Raw genomic sequence first — 25,616 nt, forward strand, 5'->3', positions numbered from 1 at the left:
TCCCCTTGACATAAAGTATTAATATGTTTGCCTGTGTTCCCACCCAAATCTCATCCATAATCCTTATGTGTTATGGGAGGGATGGGTGGGAGATAATTGAATCATGGGGGCAGTTTCCCCATATTATTCTTGTGATAGCGAGTTCTCATGAGATCTGTGGTTTTATAAGTGTCTGGCATTTCCCCTTTGCTCAGCAATCTTTCTCTCTCCTGCCGCCCTGTAAAGAGGTGCTTTCCGCCATGATCGTAGGTTTTCTGAGGCCTCCCCAGCCATGCAAAACTGTTAGTCAATTAAACCTCTTTTCTTGTAAATTACCCAGTGTTGGGTATTTCTTCATAACAGTGTGAGAACGGACTAACACAGGTATGTTGAACACTTAGGACAGCGCCCAGCTCACACTAAGCATCAATAAACAGTCACTCTGATGATAGTGATGATGAGGCTTCTCCGTGAAGGACCACTCACCTGGCCAGAGCTTTGATGCACTGTAGCACTGTAGCTAGGATTTGCTCATTCTAGTAAAACACGCGTATGCTACACTAGTGTTTTAACTTTCACTGTGCCAAGGAAGGCACATCTGCTTCCAATCGCATCTATCTAAGATACCACTGCAGTCCCAGATTAAGCAAAACATGTGCTTTTGTTTCTCTGTTTGGGCTTGCTGGTCTCCCTGGTCTCTATTTAGTCTCTGTTTGGGCCTGTTGCTTATATGATAAGAATGTTTTGACATGTAACAGAGGGAAGCTGTTTACAGCTGGGGCCAAGGAAATCCAATAACCAAATTAGGGCATATTGTTATGAGGAAGGATGTTCATAAAAAAGCCATTACCAAACACTATAAACAGCATGATCCCATTAAAAGACACACACATGCACACGCGCACACACACACACACACACAGACACACACACACACAGAGGAAATGCTGGAAAAAAAGGCTCTCAAATCTAAAGATCACCTCTAGGTGGTGTGATTACAGCATTTGTATTTATTTTCTTCTTTTTATTTTCTAGAACTTTTTTTTGGTAATGAACATGTTATTCTGTCATCAGAAAATAACATTTATGTATAAAAACATTGACAAATAAAGAATTACCTAATCCTTCCTTGAAGGTTTACCTTACACTCCAGTGAACCAACAGATGAGACTTCAATTCTTTCTGATGCTTACCTCTCTCTGCTGCTTGTAGTTGCTTAACGGCATCACTGAGTCTGGTTTTAAGGGCACTTTTCCTTGCTAGGGCTCCACCCACACGCCTGCTAGTGTCAGCCACTGCCTCATCACTGCCTGTGGAGAAGCAGCAGAAAGAAGTACTAGTGGAGCCAAGATGCCTCGAAAAGGTTTCCATTTCAACAAGGAAACTTCTCATTTGTATGATGCAGTCATCTGCAGTATTTGCAGCATTCTGAATACTCTGAACATAGATCAACAATTCTGGAAAGTAGCATTTAAAATTCGAGGTGCAGAATTGCAGAACACTTGTAATACTGCTTGTGAGTGACTTAGGATACCATAATGGTTAATTTCTTTGATTGAAACATATAGCCCTGCCGTGACTTATAACATCAAGCAGCACAATTGGTAAAGAGCTGAAAAGAAAAAAATCTCTCTGTCTATATATATATGATGATGACAGGTTATAAAAATAATCCTTGTTTTCTTATTTGTTTCAATAAAATTTTAATTGCTATATAGCACACATCTCGAAAAAGGCATCCTTTAAAAATGCACAGCTTGACAAATGTTCACAAAATGAACACAAAACATAACCAGCATCCACGTCAAGAAAAATAGAAACTTATTACCATCTTTTAAGCTCCCTAGAGCCCCTGTGATGACCCGAAGATAATCACTATTTTGAATTCTATCTCCACGTGTTTGTGTCTGTTTTTAAACATTATTCAAAAGAGAGGATACGGTATTGCAATCTTTTATATCTGTCTTAATTTCCATATAGCACTATAATAAATCTTGATAATGCAGTTTGTCTTCCAGCTTTGTTTTTATTCTTCAAGAAGATCTTGGCTATTCTTGGCTTTCCCCTCTCATTTCCATATAAATTCTAGAATATTCAGTTCAGGTACTTTAATCAATACTGAATTGAATCCGTAGATGAATTTGGGAGAATTGTCATTTTTACAAATTTTAGTCTTCTACTCAATGAATATGGTATTTATCATTTATATATAAATTCTTGTTTAGATCTTCATTTATTTAGATCTTTATGTGTAGCAACCTTAGCCTCTTTTATCAGATTTATTCCTATGTATTTGATGCTATTGTAAACACTGTTATTTTAAAAAGTTAATTTCCCTTTGTTGTATATACAATTAAACTGGATTTTTACACATTGAATTGGTAATGCAGCATGTCCTTGTACGGTTTCTGGACCGTACAATATTAGTGGAAAAGCATTCAATATTTCCATTTTAATATATTTGCTGAATATTATTTTATTTTTCAGATTATGGAAGCTTCCTTCTATTCTTAGCTTGCTGAGAGTCTTTTTTAAAAGTAAAAAATGGGTATCAAATTTGTTAAATAATTTTTCTGCATGTAGTGAGATGACCATATGAATTTATCCTATATCCTACTAATGTGACAAATTACAATTGATGTTTTAAATGTTAAACTATTCTTGAAATCCTAAAATAAACTCAAATTGGACATCAAATTAAACTCAAATTGGTTTATTGTTATCTTCCCCCTGCCCCCAAATATGTGTATAAGGGGTGGTGATGTCATGAAATACAGTTAACCAAATACAAGCACTTCTTGTATTTTTTCTGGGTAGTGTGGAGAATTTGCATTGCACCCTGCCTCCTTCCTCTTTCTAATTTCAATTTCAAACATTATAATACAAGCAATGTTTTAGCTCTTATTTTTGGGTCTCATGACTGCAAAAACAAAAAAAAATCCTGCCTGATATACTGAGAAAGAATATATTTAACTCTATATTTGGAGCTCTTGATAAAAAGATGAGGAAGAAAATCTATTTTGGGCTTGATGTTTATAAGAAGAAATGTTTCATAAGAAGGGTGTTCTATTTGGAATTTACTGACTTGCATAAATATTTTTCATTTTGCAAATGAGTTAAGTAGAAGATTCATTTAAATAGCAGCTTCCTGAGATTATATTGATTATCAACTATTTGGTATATGTAATGAAAGGGAAAGTTGGGAAGTAAAGATTACTGATCATTGAAGGGAATTTGGAATGAAGAAAAGGTAATCTAAAATTATAACATAATTTAGTAGATGACTATGGTTTAATTTGGAAACCTGAATGTACATCACAAATTTGTGTATTATCAAGGGAAGACAGCCCTGTAAAGTTCTAAGCCACACAGTACTAAGTCCCTATTGTTGTTCCTTTTGCAAATAAATACATGAAGGGATTTGGCCAAACGAGATCATGAAATAGGTGAACAGGACTGTAAAATATTCAAACAGGCTAATGCAGAGAGATTTATCAGACAGAAAATATGGAACTTTGAAGGGATGTGGGTAGGGATCGATTAATGGTTACATTTAAAATAGAAAAGTTGCTTTTATGAAGTTCAATAACTCAATAATGACAAGACTGAGAGAATATATTACAAGTTATCAAAAAGAATAAAATATTTAAGTCCCTGTGTCATGAAGACTGACACATTCTTGTCTTCACAACACAAGAAACAAAAGCAATACATAGATATAGCAACATTTATTTAGAAATATTTTACTGTTAATATTCTAATTCTTCACTACTGATATTCTAATTATTTTCCTTAGAGCTGGATAGACTTATATAATAAATTAATTAGACATATAATAATTAGACTAGAGAAACAATGGCACTTTTTATTGCCTTTGTTTGCCGAGAAAAATAAAATAACAGTTGTTTTATGGGAAATAAACAGTTAAGTATCTGTGTATGAAAAGCGAAGTGCATTTATCTTCTCTATATAATGGCTCTTTGCAAAAGAGAAAGAAAATGCATGGTAAATGAGATTAATTACTTTAACAAAATTGGGTGAGATTTATAGTTTCAAACTTGGCCTTTGTTTTTAGGTGGTAGGTAGAAGTTCGCTAGATGATGAATTTCCAACCTCATTAGTCAATGTTTAAAAGTCCTTAGGAATTAGTTCATCATCTCTGAGATGAATAATGTTTAGTGAATTTCTTAGTCCATTCGATTGTTTTTAAGAGTAACTCACAAAATTCAAAATTATCTAATGCAATTTTGCTTTTATTTTTCCTTCCTTCCCTCACCCTTGGATGTGAGCACTTTAGCAGATGCAAACATTGGCCTTTGGAAATCCTTCTTACCACATGGTTGTTAGGTCTGTTCTAAACGCAGTAACCTATGTAGAACACAAACTACAAAAACAAAACAAAACAAAACAAAAACAAATGCAAATAACCAGATGGCTTTGTGGTACCCTGTCATCCTAATTGACTCACAGTGATGACCCATTCCTCATGGGAAACATTTTAAAAGGCCTTCGGAATTGTTCAAGAAAGAGGAAATTTTGTGCAATATAGTTTTAGTGTTAAGTGTATTTTATGACATTTCCCCCTAAAAATTGGTGTTTATGGTAAGTTTCTATTAATCAGCCTATTTGATTAGCAGGCATAGCCACAGTATGTGAGATAGCTATATGTTTCCATGTAGTTTACTATGTGGCTTTTTTTTTTAAATCACAATTTAAAGTATCAAATCTTTGCTCTTTGTAACTTGACTCTGAGCAGAAACTATTGATATGCTATTTAGTTATTATCATTCTTTAATCCTAGATTTGGAAATCTCTGTATACATGTATGAAAGGAGGGAAGCAGCTATACATTAGAAGGGAGATAGGAAAGTGAAGATATTTACTAGACTCTGCTTTTGCTTGCAGTTCTCTGGCTTGATTGAGGAGGTTCTCACTTTCATCTTTATGGTAAATGATTTGAGTATCAATCCCACTCACCGCCTACAAAGGAATTGGGAGGAGAGAGTAAAAATGACAGCAGAAGAAATGAGCTATTCATAGTTGTAGGATTTAAATGACACAGTTTATCTGCTGAACACCAAGCAAAATTCATTCAGCTTCATTTTCACAGCTCAAAATTAAGGTCAAATCTGTGACCATGGGAAAGTAATGTGTTTGGCATTTTCAAGGTAATTTTTTTTTGGAAAGATTCAGTGAACCTAGAACAAAGCCCTGGCTGAGGCCCCACCAAAGTGCTTGCCACGTAGAAGCCATGCAGTAAATAATTTTGAGTTGGAAAAAATCTAAATGAATGCATAAAGTATATTTTCTATCAGCAAGACCAATTTTAAACACATATTTTTTTTTCGGGGACTTTGGCTAAAAAAAACAAGCTGTCAAAGGAACTGGCATTTGCTGACTGGATTACAGCACATCTTGAAGAACCTGCAGACTGAAACCTTCACGGCATTCATGAAATGGTCTTTCCTTAGTTCCCCTGCCCTTTCCACTCTTTCTGCCATTTGGATTTCACACTGGAAGTTCAAGAGATGACATCAGAAAACAGAAAAGCCAGTGGGAAAGGCAAGGTATAAAGAACTTTAAGGGAGTACTCACATCATAAATTCGGTCAGTGGTGTTCAAAGCAAATTCTGCTGTTTCATTGGCTTCACTAACATAATTAATGATATTTTCATAGACATTTGATGCATCCAAAGCCTTCTGTACCAGCCCGTTCATATCTGAACTGTGTAACTTCCTGTTAATAAACAAACATTATTATTTCTCCTTCTTACCTTCTTGGGGAATGGGGCCATGTTTAATGCTTGCTTTTTAAATACTTCCAGGATCACAAATGCTTCCTTCCTGTTATTCAAAGTCACCTAGCGTGGCAAGGTTTTCTTGAGGGTCACACCTCCTCTGCAGTCCTCTGTCTTTGCTGAACCCCATTTTGGTTCTATGACGGCTGCCTGTCTGGCAATAGCAGCAGGAAAAGGGAATGATGATTTAAAAACAGCCTCTGCACCTCTTCTAGCAGGAGTTTGTTTATGTGATGGAGGTCAGGCAGAGGGATGAAGCCAGGATGCCGACTACCTAGTGCTTATCCAAATCAGCATTGTTATTTCCTTTCCGCAGAGGAAGCCGAGGCTCTAGGAGAGTATGCAGAGCTTGACCAAAGCACATATTGTCATGGTTTGTCTCACTCCTGAGGCCTGGTTGCATCCTGGGCCTCAGGAGTAAGACAGCCCCAGCCCTTCCTCAGCACACAGCCCCACCTAAGCCCACCCTCACCCCTGCCCTTTCACACCATAGTCTCTGCCTTTGCCCCTCTCTGGCCTGTGTAAGGTTCATCCAATATTTATTGAGTACTCATCACACAGGGTGCTTGCACGTTTGCACACAGGGGCTAATAATGTGAGATATAACAAGAATAAAATATGGAAATGTGTGGCATCTGGTAATCATCAGGGTTTATTATTATACCTACACTGTTTCCTGAATTGGGATTTTAAAACTCTACGTGTACCCACATAATTTATTTTATTGACAAATACTTCTACTGCCTCTGGAATATAAACTGTAATCTCCACTTTCACAGTTCATCTAAATCCTTTGTCTTAATTTTATTCAGTCTTAAATCCGCCAATTCCTTATTTTTTTCTCAGTCCCAAACATCGATGATTAGTATCGTCACCTCATTTGTCAGTAACCTACAGAAGGTCCTCTGTGACCCCAGTATATGACATTGCAGATCCCACACTGACTCCTGTCTTCAAACCGCCTGACCTGTCGAGCTCGGTAATTGTTCCTCAATCTCCTGCATCCAGTTCCAGTCCCTGTGTGCTTCCTCAGAGCGACTTTCTCTATATTTCTTTGGCTACTTTCCTCTCAGTTAACCAAGTCTATCATCATTCCACCTCCTCTATGGAAGAGTTGACTCATCCATTAGGCACAGCGGTTTCATTTTAATTTTTTTAATCAGAAGAAAAAAAATGAGGATAACAGTAATAATGGTATTAATCTTTATACCAATGCAGACATGAAATAAAGGTTTTAATGTTTTTATGGAGAAAGGAACCTACCAAGGCAAAAGTGCCTAGGGCCTACAGAAGTCATGGGGCTCTGCTCCACAGAGGCGAGTCTAATCTAAATACTCAATACCTGTTCCTCCCCACAATCCCTTCTGAGAAAATGGCTCAGAGAGCAAAATCTGGGGAAGACAGACAAGAAAACATTTTTTTAAAAAGGGACAAAAGAAACAAAATGTTACAAATATTTATTAATATTTTAAAAGTTTGCTGGCGAGAATGGTAAGATATACCAAGGAGCATGAAACAAAGCCTTTATTACTTTGCTTTTATTACTAGGCACAGAACAAGTACTACCTCAATATTCAAATTAAATATGTGCTATTGAAATGGAAGCTTCTCAATGAATTTTGTTTATGTTTGTTCGAGCACAGCATGTAAATCACTGTGTACACCAGACAGATGTGGAAGGATATTCACATTTTGAGTGAAGACGTCTCTAAGTTGAAATACTTTCATGAATATATAGTCAGAAATATTCTAAATACAAAAGGACTTGAGGGTGATTGATATTTTGGATCACGTTTCATGTAAAGCATGTAGTAACTGTCTTAGAATCATGCTGGAACACTGTTTGTTGCAGAGTGGCGTTACACATAGAAGTTATATTTTGGAATCCCAATGAATGGGATGTAGCTACAAAATGACAAAAGAATACTGAAGAGAGCCATAAGATGGATCTCAAAAACAACATCTGCTAATATAGCATATTATCAAAATAGTGTTTTTTCTAAGCTCCGTTTTATTGCTTTTGTCGAAAGCTTATTTTCTAGGGCCATGATACCGAGCGGGATATAGCACTGTCTCACCCACTGACACACCAAGATTTCATATTACCTCTCTCTTTCTTTTTTTCTCTCTTCATAGGAGATTTGGAAGAGTGTTTGAACATTTTGGCAATCAAGAATAAGAAGGTGATTTATAGCTTGAACAGAAGTTAATCTTGGTTCTTATTTTATTCATGACCTTTACTGGTCCTTTTTTTCTAGTCTTTTTCTATAATGATCTCATTATTTACCTATTATTTCAGGGTCATGAATTCAATTCTGATCTTTCAGTACTTTTCAGTTAACATTAATTGAGTGTCCAAGAGGTGTGTGACTCTCTTCTAGGTGCTGGGAGGAAAATTGCCAATTGATTTTTCTCTTAACAGGTGTTGAAATCAAATAGTTCCTGCTGGACGCTGTGGAGTATTTATCAGAAGTCAGTTATATTGCCAATTCCCGACCAGCTTTACTTAAGACACTTGGGTGTGGAAAGATAATGCTGTCTATGAAATAAATAGGTGATGTTAGAATTAGACCTTCTAAAGGGATCTGATTTATTTGATAATGTTTTATACAGCATTTATGGCCCTAACCAAAATGTCTTTGGTCATCCTACCAGTAATTGTGGAACAGACACCCTCCTCTTCCAGGAACACAGGCCTTTAATATGACAGATTTTTTAAAACAAAAAAGACCAGCTCCCCCAAACAATTGCAATGAACAATGATGGACTCGCAGATGGACCAACCAACCAACCAACCAACCAACGTATCAACACATAAGCATATCCAACCTTAACCAACCTGGTAAAACTGTATCCCAGTAGCTCTGGCATATGGAATTGAATAGTAATATTTTATTCACCCCATGATAGATATTTGCATTTCTGAAACCAGGATATTACCTGCTCAGTTCATTAGCTTCTTGTTGAAGTTCCTGTGCATGGTCAATAGCTTCTTGGACTAAATCATGGCTGAGGTTACTTAGGTTAGATAGTTTTACTTGTAGTTCATTTTTGGCTCCATCTATTTCTGCATAAATCCCTGATGCATTCTAAAGAAAAAATTTTAATAAATAAATTGAGTTTAGAAGAACTTAAAACATTTTTCTTAGGCACCAAAAGATAATCTCTATTCTTTCTTATTATGAAGGTCAGTAAATTTCAGTGCAGGACCACATAAGTCTAAAATACTCTAAGTAGATATCTATTTATCCTGCATCGCCAGCTCTTCTGTATTGATTGCTTCCCTAGCATTCACAACCCAGAAATCTCTGACATTTGAGACCTAAAAATGAAACTAAACTAAAACCTTCAAGTATCCACACATGTCCCTAATGTTACTACAATAGTTTTCTCCTCTCTTCATAGCAAAGTATTTCAAAAAATGGAAGTTGTTTATATATGTTGACTCTCTTTTCTCTCACTTTATATTCCCCATTTTGACCTATTCCTGTCTGATTTCTACTCCATTACTCCACCAAAAGAGAAGTTCACTTAATGATATCTAAGTTACTGAATCTAATGGACATCATTCAGTTCTCATTTGACCTTTCAGCTACCATTCAGGTGGTCGACTACTTCCTGAAACTCACCTTGTAACCTAGGCTCTCTTGGTTTTTAACCCAACCACAGACCTACAATTTTGCTTAAAGATCATGAAACTGTGTAGACAGATATTCCTGCAAACCCATGACTTTCAGCCTTGGCTGGCCCCTCAATGCTGCAAAGAGATTTGTTCTCCTAGTCACCCAAATAGCGATTCTAAACATTGTCATTATTCTTAAGCCAACACTTCCTTCACCCACCCCCATCTGATTCTAAACAGATCACTTTATGTTCTTTTTTCTTTGGAGGCCATAAGCTGTTGGTGGGGGACACTTCTTCCACACTTCTGATGTTTCCTCTATATGCAGGGAGCCCAGTGAGTGAAACTCCAGACCTCTCTGCCCTTTTCCTCACTCTACTCCTGTGAGAGGGGAGTGGTTGATTTGATGGGTACATTTGGGAAGAATAACTCTATAGGCTCTGCTCAACTCCACCCTTCTTCATCCTGGGAGCAAGCTGCCAGCAGAAAGCCTGAGTTTTCCTGTGTTCCTCCATATGAAAGCTATTTTGGGCAGAACCCCCATCTAAGCCTCACAGTGTTGCCTGTCTGGGTAGGCACAGCTGCCTAATACTGGGACTGAATGTCAGCTACCCTACTTGGCTAAGAGACCTAAAGCCATGCCTGCTGCTTAGCAGCTTCAGAAATAAGGCAACCTCCTTGGTCTCTGTATTTACTATTTTATTTATGTTTCAACCTGTTTAGAACTTGGGTTCTGGAAAGGGGCTCTATTTATTGATAACTCCCTCAGAGACTCCAAAACCAATGAACAGGTATTTCCCCAACTTCTTGCAACCGGCCCCCAGCCCTTCCCCACAAACCCTATAGATGTATTTATAGCTACACCTACACATAAATTTATCTCCAATTTTAAGAGGAAAAGTGTTCATTTTCTGTATAAAGCATGCTGTCCCATTGTCTTGGTAACCCCATTATCATACTTGCTTCCTAGTTACTAGACTCTTCTCAGCTATAAACATGCTCAAGTATCTCCCATCAAAAAACAAACAAACAAACAAGCAAACAAACAAAAAACCTTATTCTTTCACTTTAGGCTCCCTTCTAGCTTTTTCTCTTGCTTTGACAGAGTGCACTTTACAGAAATGGTTCTTGCCGAGAGCACCAACACCTGGCCCCAAATTGTCAGATCCACTTGACATTTTCCCATCCTTATTTACTGGATCTATCTGTGGTTTGCTACAGTGTTGGTCACTGTTTTCGCTTAAAACTCTTTTCTTTTCCTAGCTTCTGTAACTGTGCTATCTCCTGGGTCTCCTCTTTCCCTGACCAGGAAAGAGACCGTGAAAGTTGGCGTTTGACTCCCAGCCCTTTTCTCTCCCGAGTGATCTCACTTCCTTCCCTGAGCGCAGTCTTTGAGTATTCTAATCCATTCTCTACCATCTTGCAGGAAAGGTACTCTTCCTGTTAAGAAAATCTGACCTATCCCTTGTCAGAATCAGCCAGTTGCTTTGCAGGAATGAGTCCAATTTCTAAGCATGACATCATCAACTGACCACTCTTCTCTCACCATTTCATCAATTCTCATGACCCCCAACCCACTATATCCCATGGTCTAATCTTGACCAACTGGTTGTTGTTTGAATGCTCCATGATTTTTTCTGGTCTCTTACCTTTGCACATATGTTCCCTTTCTGGAATAATTTTCTTTTACTTTCTGTCTAATCTACCTGGAAAGCTCTACTCCTTTCAAATTCAGCTCAAATATCACTTCCTTTTTGAGGCCATCCCTAACCTCCTCAGGATGAGTTAAGTGTTGCCATGTGTTTTTATTATTCATTCATGTGTCACATGATTGTAATAATTTTAAGTGATTATTTAACTCATCATATCATACAATCCTAGGAGGCAGGAACTGAGTTTAACTTGTTTTTGTAATCCCAGAATGTAGCACAAAGGGTTCATAGTACAAAAGGTTTACTTTTGTGGAGGCAGTATTAAACCTCTAGCCATTTTGGTTGGTCATCTGGGGAACAATACTTTGAAAAAAAATGTTTTTAAATTGTATAAGTGGAAAATAGACCATGGACATACCACTTTTACTCATTCATTCAATCAACAAATATTCCCTGTGTGCCCATTATGGACCAGGCACTCTTTTGGGAGGTTGAATACTTTTGAACACAGTCTCCACTTTCAAGGAATTTACAGTTTAGTGAGAGAGATACAGATAATAAACAAGTGATCAAATAAGCAAACAAGCTAATTTCAGGGAGTAAAAGACATTTTGAATAACATACGACGGGTGGGGTGGGATGAGGAGTGAGTGGGGTAAGGGGTTCATTTGGATGGAAGGGTCATAAGGACACCAGCCATTTGAAGATCTGAGGACAGCAGGTGCAGAGATCCCGAGGCAGGAAATAAGTATGGTATGTTTGAAAAATAGGAGTTTGTTGGGCTGGAGTGCAGTGAGTGAGAAGAGAGTTGGGTATGTGGTGAGAGAAGTGGGTCTGAGCTGGGTCATGTAGGGTCTCATATGCCAGGACAAAATGAGCTTATTTCTTACTTTAAGTGCCACTAGGGAGTGTATACAGTAGACATAATGTTGGTTATGTTTTTAAAAGATTGTTCTGCTGCTGCATAGAGAGGATGTCTTGAAGGACAAGAGTGGAGACAACTGGATCAGCTAGGAGGCTCTGGTGGCAATTTAAACTGCAGATGAGGTAACTTGGACCAAAGAGCAGCAGTAGAGACAAGGAAAGTTGTCAGAAATCTAGATTCAAGGCCTGGTGTGGTGGCTTACGCCTGTAATCCCAGCACTCTGGGAGGCCAAGGCAGGTGGATCATCTGAGGTCAGGAGTTCGAGACTAGCCTGGCCAACATAGTGAAAACCCATCTCTATTAAAAATACAAAAAATTAGCTGGGCATGGTGGTGGACGCCTGTAATCCCAGCTACTTGAGAAGCTGAGGCAGGAGAATTGCTTGAACTTAAGAGGCAGAGGTTGCAGTGAGCAACCTCATCACTCCATTGCACTCCAGACTGGGCAACAAGGATGAAGCCACGTTTCAAAAAAAAAAAAAAAAAAAAAAGAAAAAGAAAGAAAGAAATCAAGATTCATTTTAGAGATAAGGAGAAAGGAGGAAGCAGTAGTGACTTTGATCTGAGCAATTGGGTTGTGCCATTTATTGAGATGGGGAAGACTGGGGAAGGAGTGGGTTTTATTTAAGGCATGTCAAGTTTGATATGTCTATTATTAATATATGGTAGATGAGATTGTGACTTTATTACAATCATACTGAGTTCTGACTTGAAAATGTCAAGTAAGCACTCGGATATAGGAGTTTGGAACTCCGTGGGGTGTCATAGCTGGAGGTATAATTGTGTAATCATCGGTGTGTAATTGTTCTTTAAAGCCAAGAGAGTCAATGAGATCAGCTAGGGAGAGAGTATAGCTAGGACCAAGCACAGAGTCATTCATTATCCAGAGCAGAGATCAACATGGCCCAGTGTCAAGTGCAGCTCAAATCTTTTTTTTTTTTTTTTTTTTTTTTTTTTTTTTTTTTTTTTTTTTGAGACAGGGTTTCACCTTGTCACCCAGGCTGGAGTGCAGAAGCACCATCATGGCTCACTGCAGCCTCCACTTCCCGGGCTCAGGTGATCATCCTCCCATCTCAGCCTCCTGAGCAGCTGGGACTGCAGGCATGCATCACCATGCCTAGCTGATTAAAAAAAAATTTTTTTTTTTTGTAGAGATGGGGGTCTCACTATGTTGCCCAGGCTGGTCTTGAATTCCTGGGTTCAAGCACTGTCCCCAACCTTGGCCTCCCAGATTGCTGGGATTAGAGGCGTGAGCCACTGCACCCAACCAAAGCCTGTTTTTATATAGCCCTGAGCTGAGAATATATCTTACATATTTAAGTGGTTGTAAAAAAAAAAATAAAAACAAACAAAAACCAGAAAAAAATAAGAGACAGTGGTTGTGCGTGGCCTGCAGAGCCTAAAATATTGACCACTTAGAGGTTGTGTGGTGGTGAAGCTAGCAAAGGGGGCTGGGAAGAAACCGCCAGCCAGGGGAGAAGCTGTGAGCGGGTACCACAGCAGCCAGGACAAGGGACACCACCTGGTGTTTAGAGGAGGGAGGGCTGAGAAAGCCTGGGAGAGACAGGCGACCCTGGTTTTGGCTACAGGTGGGTCGCTGGTGATCTGGACAGGAATAGTCTCAGTGAAGGAGATGGAACCCCCTTCAGAAACGGCCAAGTATAGGGGACAGTGGGAGTCTGGGAGATAGAAACAGCAATGATAAATCACTGTTGAGACATTTTAGTGTGAAGCTGAGCAGAATGGCAGGGCAGAAGATGGAGGGGATGCAAGCTTCATAAAATATATATTTTTTTACAGGGTTTTTTTCTTTTTGATATTAAAAGATAGGAGATAGTACAGCATGTTTGTATGCTGATGGTAATGATTAAGTAAAGAATGAGAAACTGGGTGATCCAGAAGAAAGAGGGCATAACTTGAGGAGTGACACCCTGCAACCTGTTTTCAAGGTGAGGAAGGATGGGGTTCGGAGCACAGGGCGGGCCGGGCAGGAGAAGGAATGCTTACAATGGAGGGAAGGCAGAGGTGTGGGTGCAAATGCAGTCAGGCCGGTGGATTTGGGGAGGAAAGATCAAGGGAGTTCTTTTCTGTTTGTCTCTGATTTTTCAGAAAGTGGGAAGCCAAGTCACCAGGCAGAACTGATAGCAGGGGAAGTGGGTTCCCACCAGTTGCATACATCTGCTCTGGTATGGCCATGGTGCTGGGGATGAGTCAGTAATCTCAGGTAGGTACAACAGACAAACAGGCAGATATGGTAGTTAAGGGTATTTTGAAAGAATGATTATGTTGGTAATTTGAGCTGCTTAAGGAGGGAAGAAAGCACATGAGAGGGGTAGGGTAAGAAAGTCAGGGAGGTCTCCATGTGGCCAGAGAATTACTGGAGTGGGCATTCTAAAGTAAGTGAGATAGGAGATGTGCTCTGGGAGGGAGGTGCTTGAAACTAGGGTTTGGGAAGAGGTACTGTTACTGAGGACAAGATCTGGGTACGGCCACAGGTGGGGTAACAGAGGTGGACTGGAGGATAAGCTTGCTAGAGAGGACAAGTTCAAGGAGCTGGAGGTCAGAGTCAGTGACTTCATCCATATGGATTTTGCTGTCACCAAGGAGAGTGATGGGAGTCAGGTTGGAGAGAAAGACAGAGTTCAATGTTGAAATAGTCAAAGGATGAGATGACAATCAAATGGCCTGAAAGTGATATCATTCAAAAGGTCATAAAAATGAACTGAGAGTAATTTCATGATAGTTCAGTTCACTGAATTTTATTGGAAATTTTCTACTTTATTGGAAAATGTGGCTTTTATTGATTTTGAAAGCCAGATTTATTAAACACAACTTTATGAGTAAAAAGCGAGTAGGATGGATCGAGAGCAGCACTTTCAGTAGAACTCTCTGGAAGAAGTTCCACTATATTCAGTGGCGCAATGCCTGTTTCTGCACATGCTTGTGCCACTGAATATAGTAGCTGCTAGCTATGTGGCTAAAGTGACTGAAGAACTAAAATTTTAATTTTATTTAATTTTAAGCAATTTAAATTTAAGTAGTCATATGTGGCTAGTGACTGTCGTACAGTGCAAGAAACTAAAACATTCAGTCATCTGATCTTTATAATGCCTGCTCACTTGATAGATGTGAATTTATTATTATTCTGTGACCCTGAGCTGCTGTTGCAACCTGCTGGAAATACAAACCTGAACAAGTCATGTGCGTCCTTACCTTTATTATATCATCAAGTTCTGAAAGAGTTAGGCGAGGTGTTGTCAGAGAGTCCGCAGATGTGCTCAGAGACGTGTTCACCACTTCCATTTGTTCCCTCACTCTTTCCTGTTGTTTCTGCAGGAATGAAGAGTAAGGGAGAGTGAAATGAATATGTCTTTAGGGAAAGCGTCAGGGAGAGCATTAAATACCAACTTGCTCTCTTTGGATTCAGACAAATCTGGGTTCATATCCCAGCTCCATCCTTGCTGTGTGCCTTTGGGGAACGCTACCTGTCTGATGCTGTTTTCTCATATATAATATGGAGATAACAACAGTAAGAATCTTGGGAGATTAGACGCATGGGGGATTATTATAACACTGTCATTTCAAAGAGAGCTAGCGCTTTAGAGAGGGCATTTGACTCTTTTCCCCAGAATATAAAGGACTGTGGAGACAGGACTGAACACAGGCTCTACATTTGCAGTGACTGGAATATGAATTAGTTCTAAAAGCATTTATCATGTGCCAGCTCTGGGCCTGACACAAACAGCACATTTGGACAGGAACAGAGAATATACAAAAATAATCTTAATGTCCTTTTAAAAATTAAAAGTGGCCCTACTATTAAAGCATCAAATTGTAATCTTGCTTCATACCACTCAGAGCTCTTTATTGTAAATGCTCAGATGTTTTGAGAAGGGAAAGTAAATATTAATACACATCTTGATGAGTACTTTAATTTCTACCTTCACTTTTAGGTTCTAGAGGCAGGGACACTGTGATTCTGAAGAAATATTATGGAGCTTCCAGTGAGTTTAGAGTTTGAAAGAACATAGAAAGAAACTTTAGGAGGGAAAAGTAAAAGACTCATTTTACAAGTTGAGTGAAAAATGAGTTGAAGTTACCTAGAAATAGTGACTTAAGTTAGAGTTGAAATATACATTATGGTGTAATCTAGGATATCATAGAAATAATTATAGAAGCCTAGATAGAGAAGGAAATACTTCAAAACTTTTTAAGTTCATCTTAATGTCCTTTCTTACTCCCTGCAGCCTTTCCTGACTTCGTGAAAAGGAAGAATGGAATCCATCTTCTCCAGATATGTTGCTATGGGGTAGATGTAGGTCTAGAGACAGAAAAGAATCACATTTGAACATCCTCTTAATGCAAGAACATTTTAAAATAATCAATTTCCCCTGAATATCCATCAAGCCTAATACAGTGTGACTATCTGAGATCAATTATTCTTATCTTTACAAAGACTGGGAGTTATACAGCTGTGGACAAAAGCAATACTGTAAAATGTGTGTATTAAAGTATGTAAAAGAAGGGAGTTGAAAAAAGGTTGGTATTATTTACCTCTCACAGAACTGTTTTCCTTTTACAGTGTTCTTTACCTCTTCTGTAAGTTCTCTCTGAGTGACTGTGGGAGAACACTGCTAACATCCTGAAGTCAGAGACGAACTTCAAAACTGTGTGCTAATAGCACTGTATATAAGCTTATTTGCAGTAGATGAAAAACAATATGCTTCAAGTTAATGAATTTCTCCCATTGACCATATATAGCATTAGACAGAAATGAATAAAATTAGCTTTGAGACAAATAAAGATATTTCCAAAGAAAAGTGGTCAGATTGAACAAAATAAAATGTTGAAAACTGATAACTACGAAAATGACATAGTTGTCACTATTCAGCATGCTTCATTGTGCATATCACATATGCAAAATATAGAAAAAGTTCCATGGTCAAAAAAAAAAAAAAAAAAAACAAAACACCAAAAAACAAAAAACAAAAAGAAAAAACAGTCCCGGGAAGCTAAAGCTTCGGTATATAATCATCCCCAAACAGTGCTTTTGAAGGAGTAGTTTACTTACTTTTAAAATATACTATCTCATGTTCATCTGATAAGATTTTAATCATTCTGTTACCCTTTGGGATTAGAAGTAAGATGACAAAACAATGTAATTGCTAGTTGTATGGCTACTATTGGCACATGTCAAAATGATGAAGCTCTGTGGGTACTCTTTTGGTTTTGTATGAGAACTGAAATTTGGGGGTTATTCTTTTCTAGCCCATGCTGTAGGTGTAATAGTGAAATGTAAAATTAAAACACTAAATCTGGGCCGGGTGTGGTGGTGCATGCCTGTAATCCCAGCTACTCGGGAGGCTGAGGCAACAGAATTGCTTGAACTGAGGAGGCAGAGGTTGTGGTGAGCTAAGATTGTGCCACTGCACTCCAGCCTGGGTGACAGAGTGAGACTGTGTCTCAAAACAACTACATCCACAACAACAACAAATCCACTGAAGTTTGTTTTCTAAAACACAGAGTCAAATTCTAGTAAGGTCAGATCCATTCAAATCTTTTTGTCGTAGGAAAGACTACAAATAAAACACTGGATTTTAAATTTTGTTGGAAAGAATTAAAATTTCATGATATTTAAATATGCAAAAGTATGCAAAAGAATGGTAAAAGTAGGGTTTAGTAATTTAGAAGTCCAAGTTAATATGAAATGAATAAGAGTATTTGCAATCATGAAGAACCAGTGTACATAAATCAAATCTGTATTACGTGAGAGTGCTACAAGCATTTGTCCATCCATCTGTTCATCAACAAATGTAGCAAATGCAAGTTATCATGTTTGGTGCTAGGAAGACATAATTTGTGCAAGGCAGGAGTGCCGCCTTTGGATGCTCACAATCTAGGGGGGTTAGACTAGACGCATACCATCACACACACACACACACACACACACACACACACACACACACACAGAGTTATGCATTGAGCAATTAAGAGTGACTCCTAGACAGAAACATAGAAGAATATATGCTGAATGTGATGAAGCCTGGTGATCATTCCAGTGGTACAACCAGTAACTGCACCAGTAGAGAGGAAGAACTCCTTCTGGCAGCTAGCATTCTTTTTTTTTGGGGGGGGGGGGGGGGTGGAGTTTCACTCTGTCAATCAGGCTAGAGCACAATGGCACGATCTCAGCTCACTGCAACCTCTGCCTCCTGGGTTCAAGCAATTCTCCTGTCTCAGCCTCCCAAATAACTAGGATTAGAGGTGCCCGCCACCATGCCTGGCTAATTTTTATATTTTTGGTAGAGACAGGATTTCACCATGTTGACCAGGCTCATCTCGAACTCCTGACCTCAGGTGATCCACCTGTTTTGGCCTCTCAAAGTGCAGGGATTACAGGCGTGAGCCACCGAGCCAGCATTCTTAATCTGGGGTTAAGGTAGACTACCTGAACTTGCCTGTCAATCTTATACGTGTGAACAAGTGCACATTTTTCTCATGGCAGGGATATGTGTGTGTGTGCATGTGTGTCTGTGAGTGTCTGTGCACGTGCATGTTCCATAGTTTTCACTGAATTCTCAAAAGGATGTAAGTCTGCAGCAATGCAGGAACCACTGGACTCGAATGAGTAGGTGAGGCAGTCTACGGAGAGAGACACTTAACCTGGCTTAAAGGCTAGACGGAATTACTCCTGGATGAGAGAGATGAGCAAAGGAGATACCATGAGCAAAAGCAATAAGAAGAAAATGCGCATGGTCTCCAGTGGCTAAGAGGCAGAGTCTGTAGGAAAGTCAAGAAATACCACTAGAGCAGTAGGTGGACTCAGACCATGGGTGGCTAAGAATTTACCTTTCTTAAGTAGGAAGCCATTGAAGGCATTTGATGAAGGTTGATTATATAGTTTCTATACATTTAGAGGGATACCTCGAAATCGAATCTGGCAGTAATTTCAAGGGGAGAGAAGCCAGGAGCCTAGGCAGGGGGCAGACCAAAATATATACAAGTGAGGCACAAAGGACTGGAGAAATCACTGCTCACAGAACCCCAGAGCAGGAGGGGCTGACTTAGAGCCTGGGGACGTGGAGGGGAGAGGAGAACCCTGGACAAGAATGAGAAAGAATGAGAAAATAGGAAGGGAAATGGGAGGAAAAAAGGTGTTGATTTTCAGCAGGTAATAGCAAGGCTAATCCATGTGGCTATTCCTGCAGACAGACACAAATATGAAAGTTGTCCTGTGGGGCTCAGTTTTGAATAACGATGCAGACCCACCAATAAATCCCTTTTAAGGACTGAAGCAGTGAGATTGGGTGAAGTCACTGAGGGAGGAGATGGGGGCAAAAGGGGTGCAACTGTGGCTAATGCCAGATCCAAATGTCAGGAAGAGGAAGGAGAACCGAGATGAAGCAGGACTTTCAAATTCCTCAACGCTATGCTGTTCCTTTCCTGAAATCTTGCTCATGCTGTTCATTTGTATGCAGTAGAAGGGTTTGTTTGGTAAAGTTAAAATGAGCACTACCATTTGTCTGAATCAAAAATGCCAAATTTTTGGTAGCCACATGCATGAAGTTTAAAAACAAACTGTATAAGTTTATTTAAAACCTATTTTGGCAATCATTCACTTTTAGAACTGAAGTCTCTTCATACAGGCACCACTGTCCTCTTGCTTGTTACATTTACATGTTACATTTACAAAGTCCACTGTGCCCTGCACACAACCTGACATTTACCAACCACCAGCACATCAGCTGGTTTGTGCTTATGCAGACACTTTGGTTCTCAGTTCACTGACTATGTGCTACCCTTCCTGATTATAAAACTTACAAAGGACTTTGGAGGTAAGATCTATTTCTTAAAATAAATCAAAAAAGAAACCGAACATGTTAACACACAAAATATGTGTTCTCTAGCACAAAGCTATGTAGAAGACAAAGCACTTGGCTGAGATCGAGAACTCAATCTAAAATGAGAACCAAATACAGTTTACCACTATCGGTAGTATTAATCATAGGTCTTGCTTTTTTCTCAGCAGTAAATATTACTCCCTGTGGCTAAGGGGACAGCTGTGGTCTGGCTGGGGTCTCCTGCAGGCCATTGCTTGCCCTTGTCCTACCAGGACTGGTCTGTGTTGGCAGGTCCACTTCTCATTTCAGGGCTTGCAGTACTGAACATAGTTCTGGGTCTTCATTGGTGAACCCTGGAAATTGTTGCATGAGGTTGCAGTGTTGTTTCCATCTTACTTAAATGCTCTAAATCTTTTCTTGGGAATAGAATAGGGTTATCCTGCAGGCTTCGGGTATGGGCTTAAATCTTTCAGGATGGGAAGAATCACTCATTACTTATATTACTTAGCACTGAAAACGCATCTTCAATAAACTTGGGCACAATCTGACAAAACTACAGGATCCTCAAATTGGAAAGTCCTTAAGGTTTTCATTACATCAACACATTTTTTACTGAGTTGTTACTTTGTGTCAGGCATTGTGCTAAATGCTCCATGATTCAAAGACAAAGGAGACACAATTCTCTTACTTTTAGGAGCCCTGAGTTCAGTGGGGGAAGACAGATTCATTAGCAGATGATGAAACAGAGCTGTGCAAAACATGTTATGGGATTGGAGTATAGGTTGGGTCTTCTGGAGAAAGTGTTGCCTGAGGTAAGACTTAAAGGATGAGTGAGGTTAGCCAGATGAGTAGAGAAGAAAAAGCAGTCTCCATTCCAGGCGGGTGGGATTACTGGTAGTGTGATATTGCCTGAACAGAATGTGTGAGGCAGAGAATAAGAGGTGAGGCTGAGGAGGCTGGTAGGGTCAGATCAGAGGGAGTCCCGAATGCCACGTGAAAGAGCACAGGCTATCCTATAGGATAGTGTCTTTCAGAGGTTAACAATGAATTATACGTTGCAACCTGGTACACATATGTAAGGCACAACTGCGATGAAACCATACCTTACTATATGTGTTACACTTTGATAATTTCTATTCCGTTGATTTCATTTCCTTTTATCTGTCTCTTAAAAAAAAAAAAAAACTGCTGGTTACAACCCATGAAACTTATTCTGTAACCTGCGAAATGACTCACAAGTTGCAGCGTCAAAAGCACTGTTAGAGGTGATGAGGAGAACTGAAAGGATTGATGGGCACAGGTAGTTGCGGTCAGACTGTGACGAAGGTGAGCCGCTCTGGCAGGGTGGAGAGGATGGCTTGGAAAGAAGGATGGAGGAGAGAGAAGGGGAGACTGTTTTGGTAGAGAAACAACGAAAGTCAGAACTAGAGAAGTTGTAGAGGAATGGAAAAGAAGGAAGAGAGCTAAAACACGTCACATAGTAAACCTGGGAGGAACCTGTGGGTGACTGGATGTGGAGGAGGGAAAGGGGGACACTTCAGGGTAAGGCGAGTCCCAGCGACTACCTTGAAACAATAAGATAATCATGCATTCATTTAACAAAAAAAATGCTATCCCAACCGTATTATTCTAAAAAATATTGGCTAGGGATTTGCTCCCATTAGCAAATAGTGCTGATGAGTATAATTAACTTTTATTTAAGAAATTTTTTGTAGGGACATGGATGCAGCTGGAAACCATCATTCTTAGCAAACTATCACAAGAACAGAAAACCAAACACCGCATGTTCTCACTCATAGGTGGGAACTGAACAATGAGATCACTTGGACTCGGGAAGGGGAACATCACGCACTGGGGCCTATCATGGGGAGGGGGGAGGGGGGAGGAGGGAGGGATTGCATTGGGGAGTTATACATGATATAAATGATGAATTGATGGGTGCTGACGAGTTGATGGGTGCAGCACACCAACATGGCATAAGTATACATATGTAACAAACCTGCACGTTATGCACATGTACCCTAGAACTTAAAGTATAATAAAAAAAAAAAAAAAGAAATTTTACAAGGATTCTTACTGAGGGGCAATGAGACTGAAAATCAAGCTAGAGAGCCTAGTTGAAGTGGCTTTTGCCGATGATAATAATGCATAACTGAATTCATGAATTTGCTCATAATTGGTTTGTATTTGCTCACAGTATTCTTTTCTCCCTAATCCTTTAAAATATGTTCGAACATGCATGTGTCATCCTATCAAAAGATGACCCCTCTTGATGCTGGTGGCTGTGAACACATGCATTGCTTGAAGCAGACATGTGACCACTACAAGTGTGGGCATGTACAAATTCTGGCCCCATGAGATGACCATCTGTGCAAGCTATGATCATGTCTGGGAGTCCTCCTCACCTTCCTCTTTGCATTTGCATGGCCTTGGCAATTAGTCTCCTTATCCCTGCAGCTGCTGACCAGCCAGACTGTGAGATTTGCGTATCGTGCCGCCTTTCCAAAAATTACACGTACCCAGAACACATGGTTTTGAGATGCTTTGGCCTTCTAGTGCTCTCAGTGTAAAAAAAGCTATGCGTTGCTTACCCACTTGCAAGAAAAACAGATCCATACACATGGATACAAGCATCAGAACTACTGCATTCTTATCAAAGCAAGAACTAGACAATTATCCTAGTCTCAAGTTGATTTTAGGAACACACATATTAGTAATTTATAGCAGCCAAAAATACACCAGCGTTTTAAAATATGAGTATTTAAATATACCAATATTTAAAAAAATGTATATCAACTGCCCCTTCTTGATGTACCGTCACACTGCTGATGCTGAAATGCATTGATGGTGAGTGTCCACTGTACCTCGTGGTCCCGCTGCCTGGCTGCTGTGGCCCTGTTCATGTCTTCAGCATCCCTGACGTGGTTAAGGGCCTGGTCAAGTGCTTCCTGGAGATCTGACAACTTAGCATTGTAGTCGTCCAGCTGCTCCAGGACGACAGGAAACAGAGTGCGGGTCTCATTGTGCAGCCGCTGCCAGCTCTCAGCCTGGCTCAGCACTGGGAAGAAGTGGAGACAGAGGCTCAGTGTGGCTTTCTCCTGTTTGCTCCCATTCCTCCCAGCATTTTGCAAAGTTGGAAAATTTTCAGGCCATGCCTTCTGTAGCAATGGAGATTGAAGCTATTGGTCATAAAGATAGCTCCCCCACCTTTTAGATTTGAAGTAAAAAAATCCTAGTTTTTAGGGTTTGGGAGCCCCTGGATAACAGTCAGTTGAAAGAAGGGTTTGATTAGTTTTCCCACAGAGGTTGTGCTTTTTGTGAAAACCATGTCATTACATTATGCTTATTATTATCCAGAATATTAATAATTTTACTCTGCAAAGGGGACTTGGGTATAGTAAGGTTTTTACCATTAAAAATAACCAAACTCGTCAGTAATAAGGCAAAATGATGTGCATAACCACTCATTTTCTGTAGTTTGTCTAGGCAACGGTTTTTAGTTAGCTCTACTAGGTCAAATCCAAACCATGATTTTGGTGGAAAAAAGATTAAATGGCAATGAGATGATGTTCTTAAACTTTGCGTGTGTCTTTTATTCTCTGCTCAAAGACACACGTGTTGAATATGTGCCTTAATTTCTGTTTCCTTTAGGGAATATTAGTTTGTCTTGTTGAGATGTTCTTCCATCACTGTAAGCAGAACAGAAAAGTTCCTGGCTGAGTATAGAAAGTGCTGGAAAATGCATTCTAGGTGGAAGGAGGCCGAGTGGGAGATGTCATTGGTCCCACTTCTCCAGGGCAGCCTTGTTAAATTCCACAGTAGGCGATGAGCTTGGAAACATCTGGCAGTGACTGACATCAGAGCTCTAGCCTTTCTGAGTCTGACTCAGAATTGGGGCCTGCGATTCTTCTTTGGTTCTTACTATTTCTAAGACTTTACACATTTGCCACCATAATAAACCTGTATGTCAATAATGTCTCCCTACAGTATCCACAATAATGGTTAGCAGAAGTTGATAGTGACAGTTGTAGAAAAACGACCTACTGTCCTTTAACTGTTTTTGTGTCATCAGTCCCTTTGTAATCGAATGAAGCCTTCAGACTCCTTCTTACAGTGTGTTCTAAAATGCATAAAATAAAATATATAGAACTTAAAAGAAGACTAATATATTTAAAAACCAAACTGGTAATATAATAATGTATATGCTGCTTTACTAATCCCTTAACTAACAAGATCTAAAGGTGGATCTAATAGCTACCATAATTTTGAGTTATTGGTGAATTTAAACAGTGTTATGAGACAGCAGCAGCTAAAATATAATATGCAAATCTGTGATTTCTCTCATTGATTGTTTGCAGCTCTTCCAATCAAGAGTGGAGTCTATCTCTCTACTCCTTGAGTCTGGGCTGGTCTTGACCAGTAAAATGGATGTGACATTGCTGAGCTCCAAGCTTAGGTTTAAGAGACCATGTGCTTTTCATTCTTGCCCTCTTAAAGCTGCTGTTATGTGAATAACCTGGACTAGCCTTGTTGAGTTAAGACCTCACATGGAGGGAGAGGCCCAGCCTTCACAGCCAGCCCCAGACATCTGAGTGAGCTCAGCCAATATATGTCACACGGAGCAGAGATAAGCTGTTCAGGTTGAGTCCAGCCTGAATTGCCAACCCATGAAAGCAGGAGCAATAAATGGTTATTGTTTTAAATGAATACCTTTGTGGTGGCTTTTGTTTTGTTTTGTTTTGTTTTGAGACCGAGTCTCACCCTGTCATCAGGCTGGAGTGCAGGGGTGCGATCTCAGCTCACTGCAACCTCCACCTCCCAGGTTCAAGCAATTCTCCTGCCTCAGCCTCCTGAGTAGCTGGGACTACAGGTGCATGCCACCACGCCCAGCTATTTTTTGTATTTTTAGTAGAGGTGGGGTTTCACCACATTGGCCAGACTGGTCTCAAACTCCTGACCTTGTGATCCGCCTGCCTTGGCTTCCCAAAGTGCTGGGATTACAGGCGTGAGCCACCGCGTCCAGCCTGGGGTGGCTTGTTATGATAGTAATTGATAACTGATACAGTGATCAAGTGATAGATTCAATAATATTACTGTGGTTTGGTGCCTATACTCATCGCTAAAGGGAATGTTAAATTTCCACTAGAGGCTAAAAGATACTAAAGTCATTCATGGTCTTCACAGCATGAGTGTTTCTGGGCTTGTAGCATTCCTGCCTTCTCAATAAAATTTCTTTTACTGTAGTTCTGGGCATTGGTTTCCTTTAGCCTTCCTTCTACTGTTTTATACATTTTCACCAAATGCTATAAATTCCTTATGGCATCTCAGCTGTTTCTCAGGGGCTCAAAGTTGGGCCTGAATCTAAAAATCTTGGTTATAAAGTCAAGTTATCCTGAATGATTCCCTGTGGCCACATGTAGATTCTAAATAGTTCTGAACACTGGAAATTGGTTGCTTTGACTATATGTTGCCCTAGGTTTACTGTCTGCTCTTAGACCCACAAAGAGGGCAAACATGTGCTGGGTCAGCTACGAGAGGAATACACCTACGTTCGTGAGCCTCATCTGCCTCCTCATCCACAAGCTCCCGTTGGGTAAAAAATGGTTGACGGCGTCTAATCTCCTCAAGCATCTTCTGGGCCAACACCAGCTTCTCAGAGATTTCCTTGGGGCTAAGTTCATGCTCTTCCCCATAATAGAGCATCTTGTTGTTGATCTCTGAAAGGAAGAACATGGTGAAACAAGGCAGCAGGGAGAGATGATCGGGCACTAGAAATGCAAGGGAGCGAGGGCTGTGGGCA

General features: G+C 39.8%; 1 protein-coding gene across 3 annotated transcripts in view; it reads right to left on the reverse strand.

Annotated features, from left to right (window-relative positions):
• The window catches only part of LAMA4 (laminin subunit alpha 4), a 150,400-nt gene that overhangs the window by 44,713 nt on the left and 80,071 nt on the right, over window positions 1-25,616 (reverse strand). For all 3 annotated transcript variants that reach the window (XM_030929061.1, XM_030929062.1, XM_010359882.2), the window contains exons 11-17: window positions 25,366-25,533; window positions 22,681-22,874; window positions 15,189-15,305; window positions 8,718-8,866; window positions 5,575-5,716; window positions 4,863-4,959; window positions 1,173-1,289 (exon numbers count right to left, since the gene is read on the reverse strand). In XM_030929061.1, coding sequence (XP_030784921.1) covers window positions 1,173-1,289; window positions 4,863-4,959; window positions 5,575-5,716; window positions 8,718-8,866; window positions 15,189-15,305; window positions 22,681-22,874; window positions 25,366-25,533 — 984 coding nt within the window. The remainder of the gene's footprint in view (window positions 1-1,172; window positions 1,290-4,862; window positions 4,960-5,574; window positions 5,717-8,717; window positions 8,867-15,188; window positions 15,306-22,680; window positions 22,875-25,365; window positions 25,534-25,616) is intronic.

Source organism: Rhinopithecus roxellana, chromosome 4 (assembly GCF_007565055.1).
Source record: "Rhinopithecus roxellana isolate Shanxi Qingling chromosome 4, ASM756505v1, whole genome shotgun sequence".
Classification (NCBI taxonomy): domain Eukaryota; kingdom Metazoa; phylum Chordata; class Mammalia; order Primates; family Cercopithecidae; genus Rhinopithecus; species Rhinopithecus roxellana.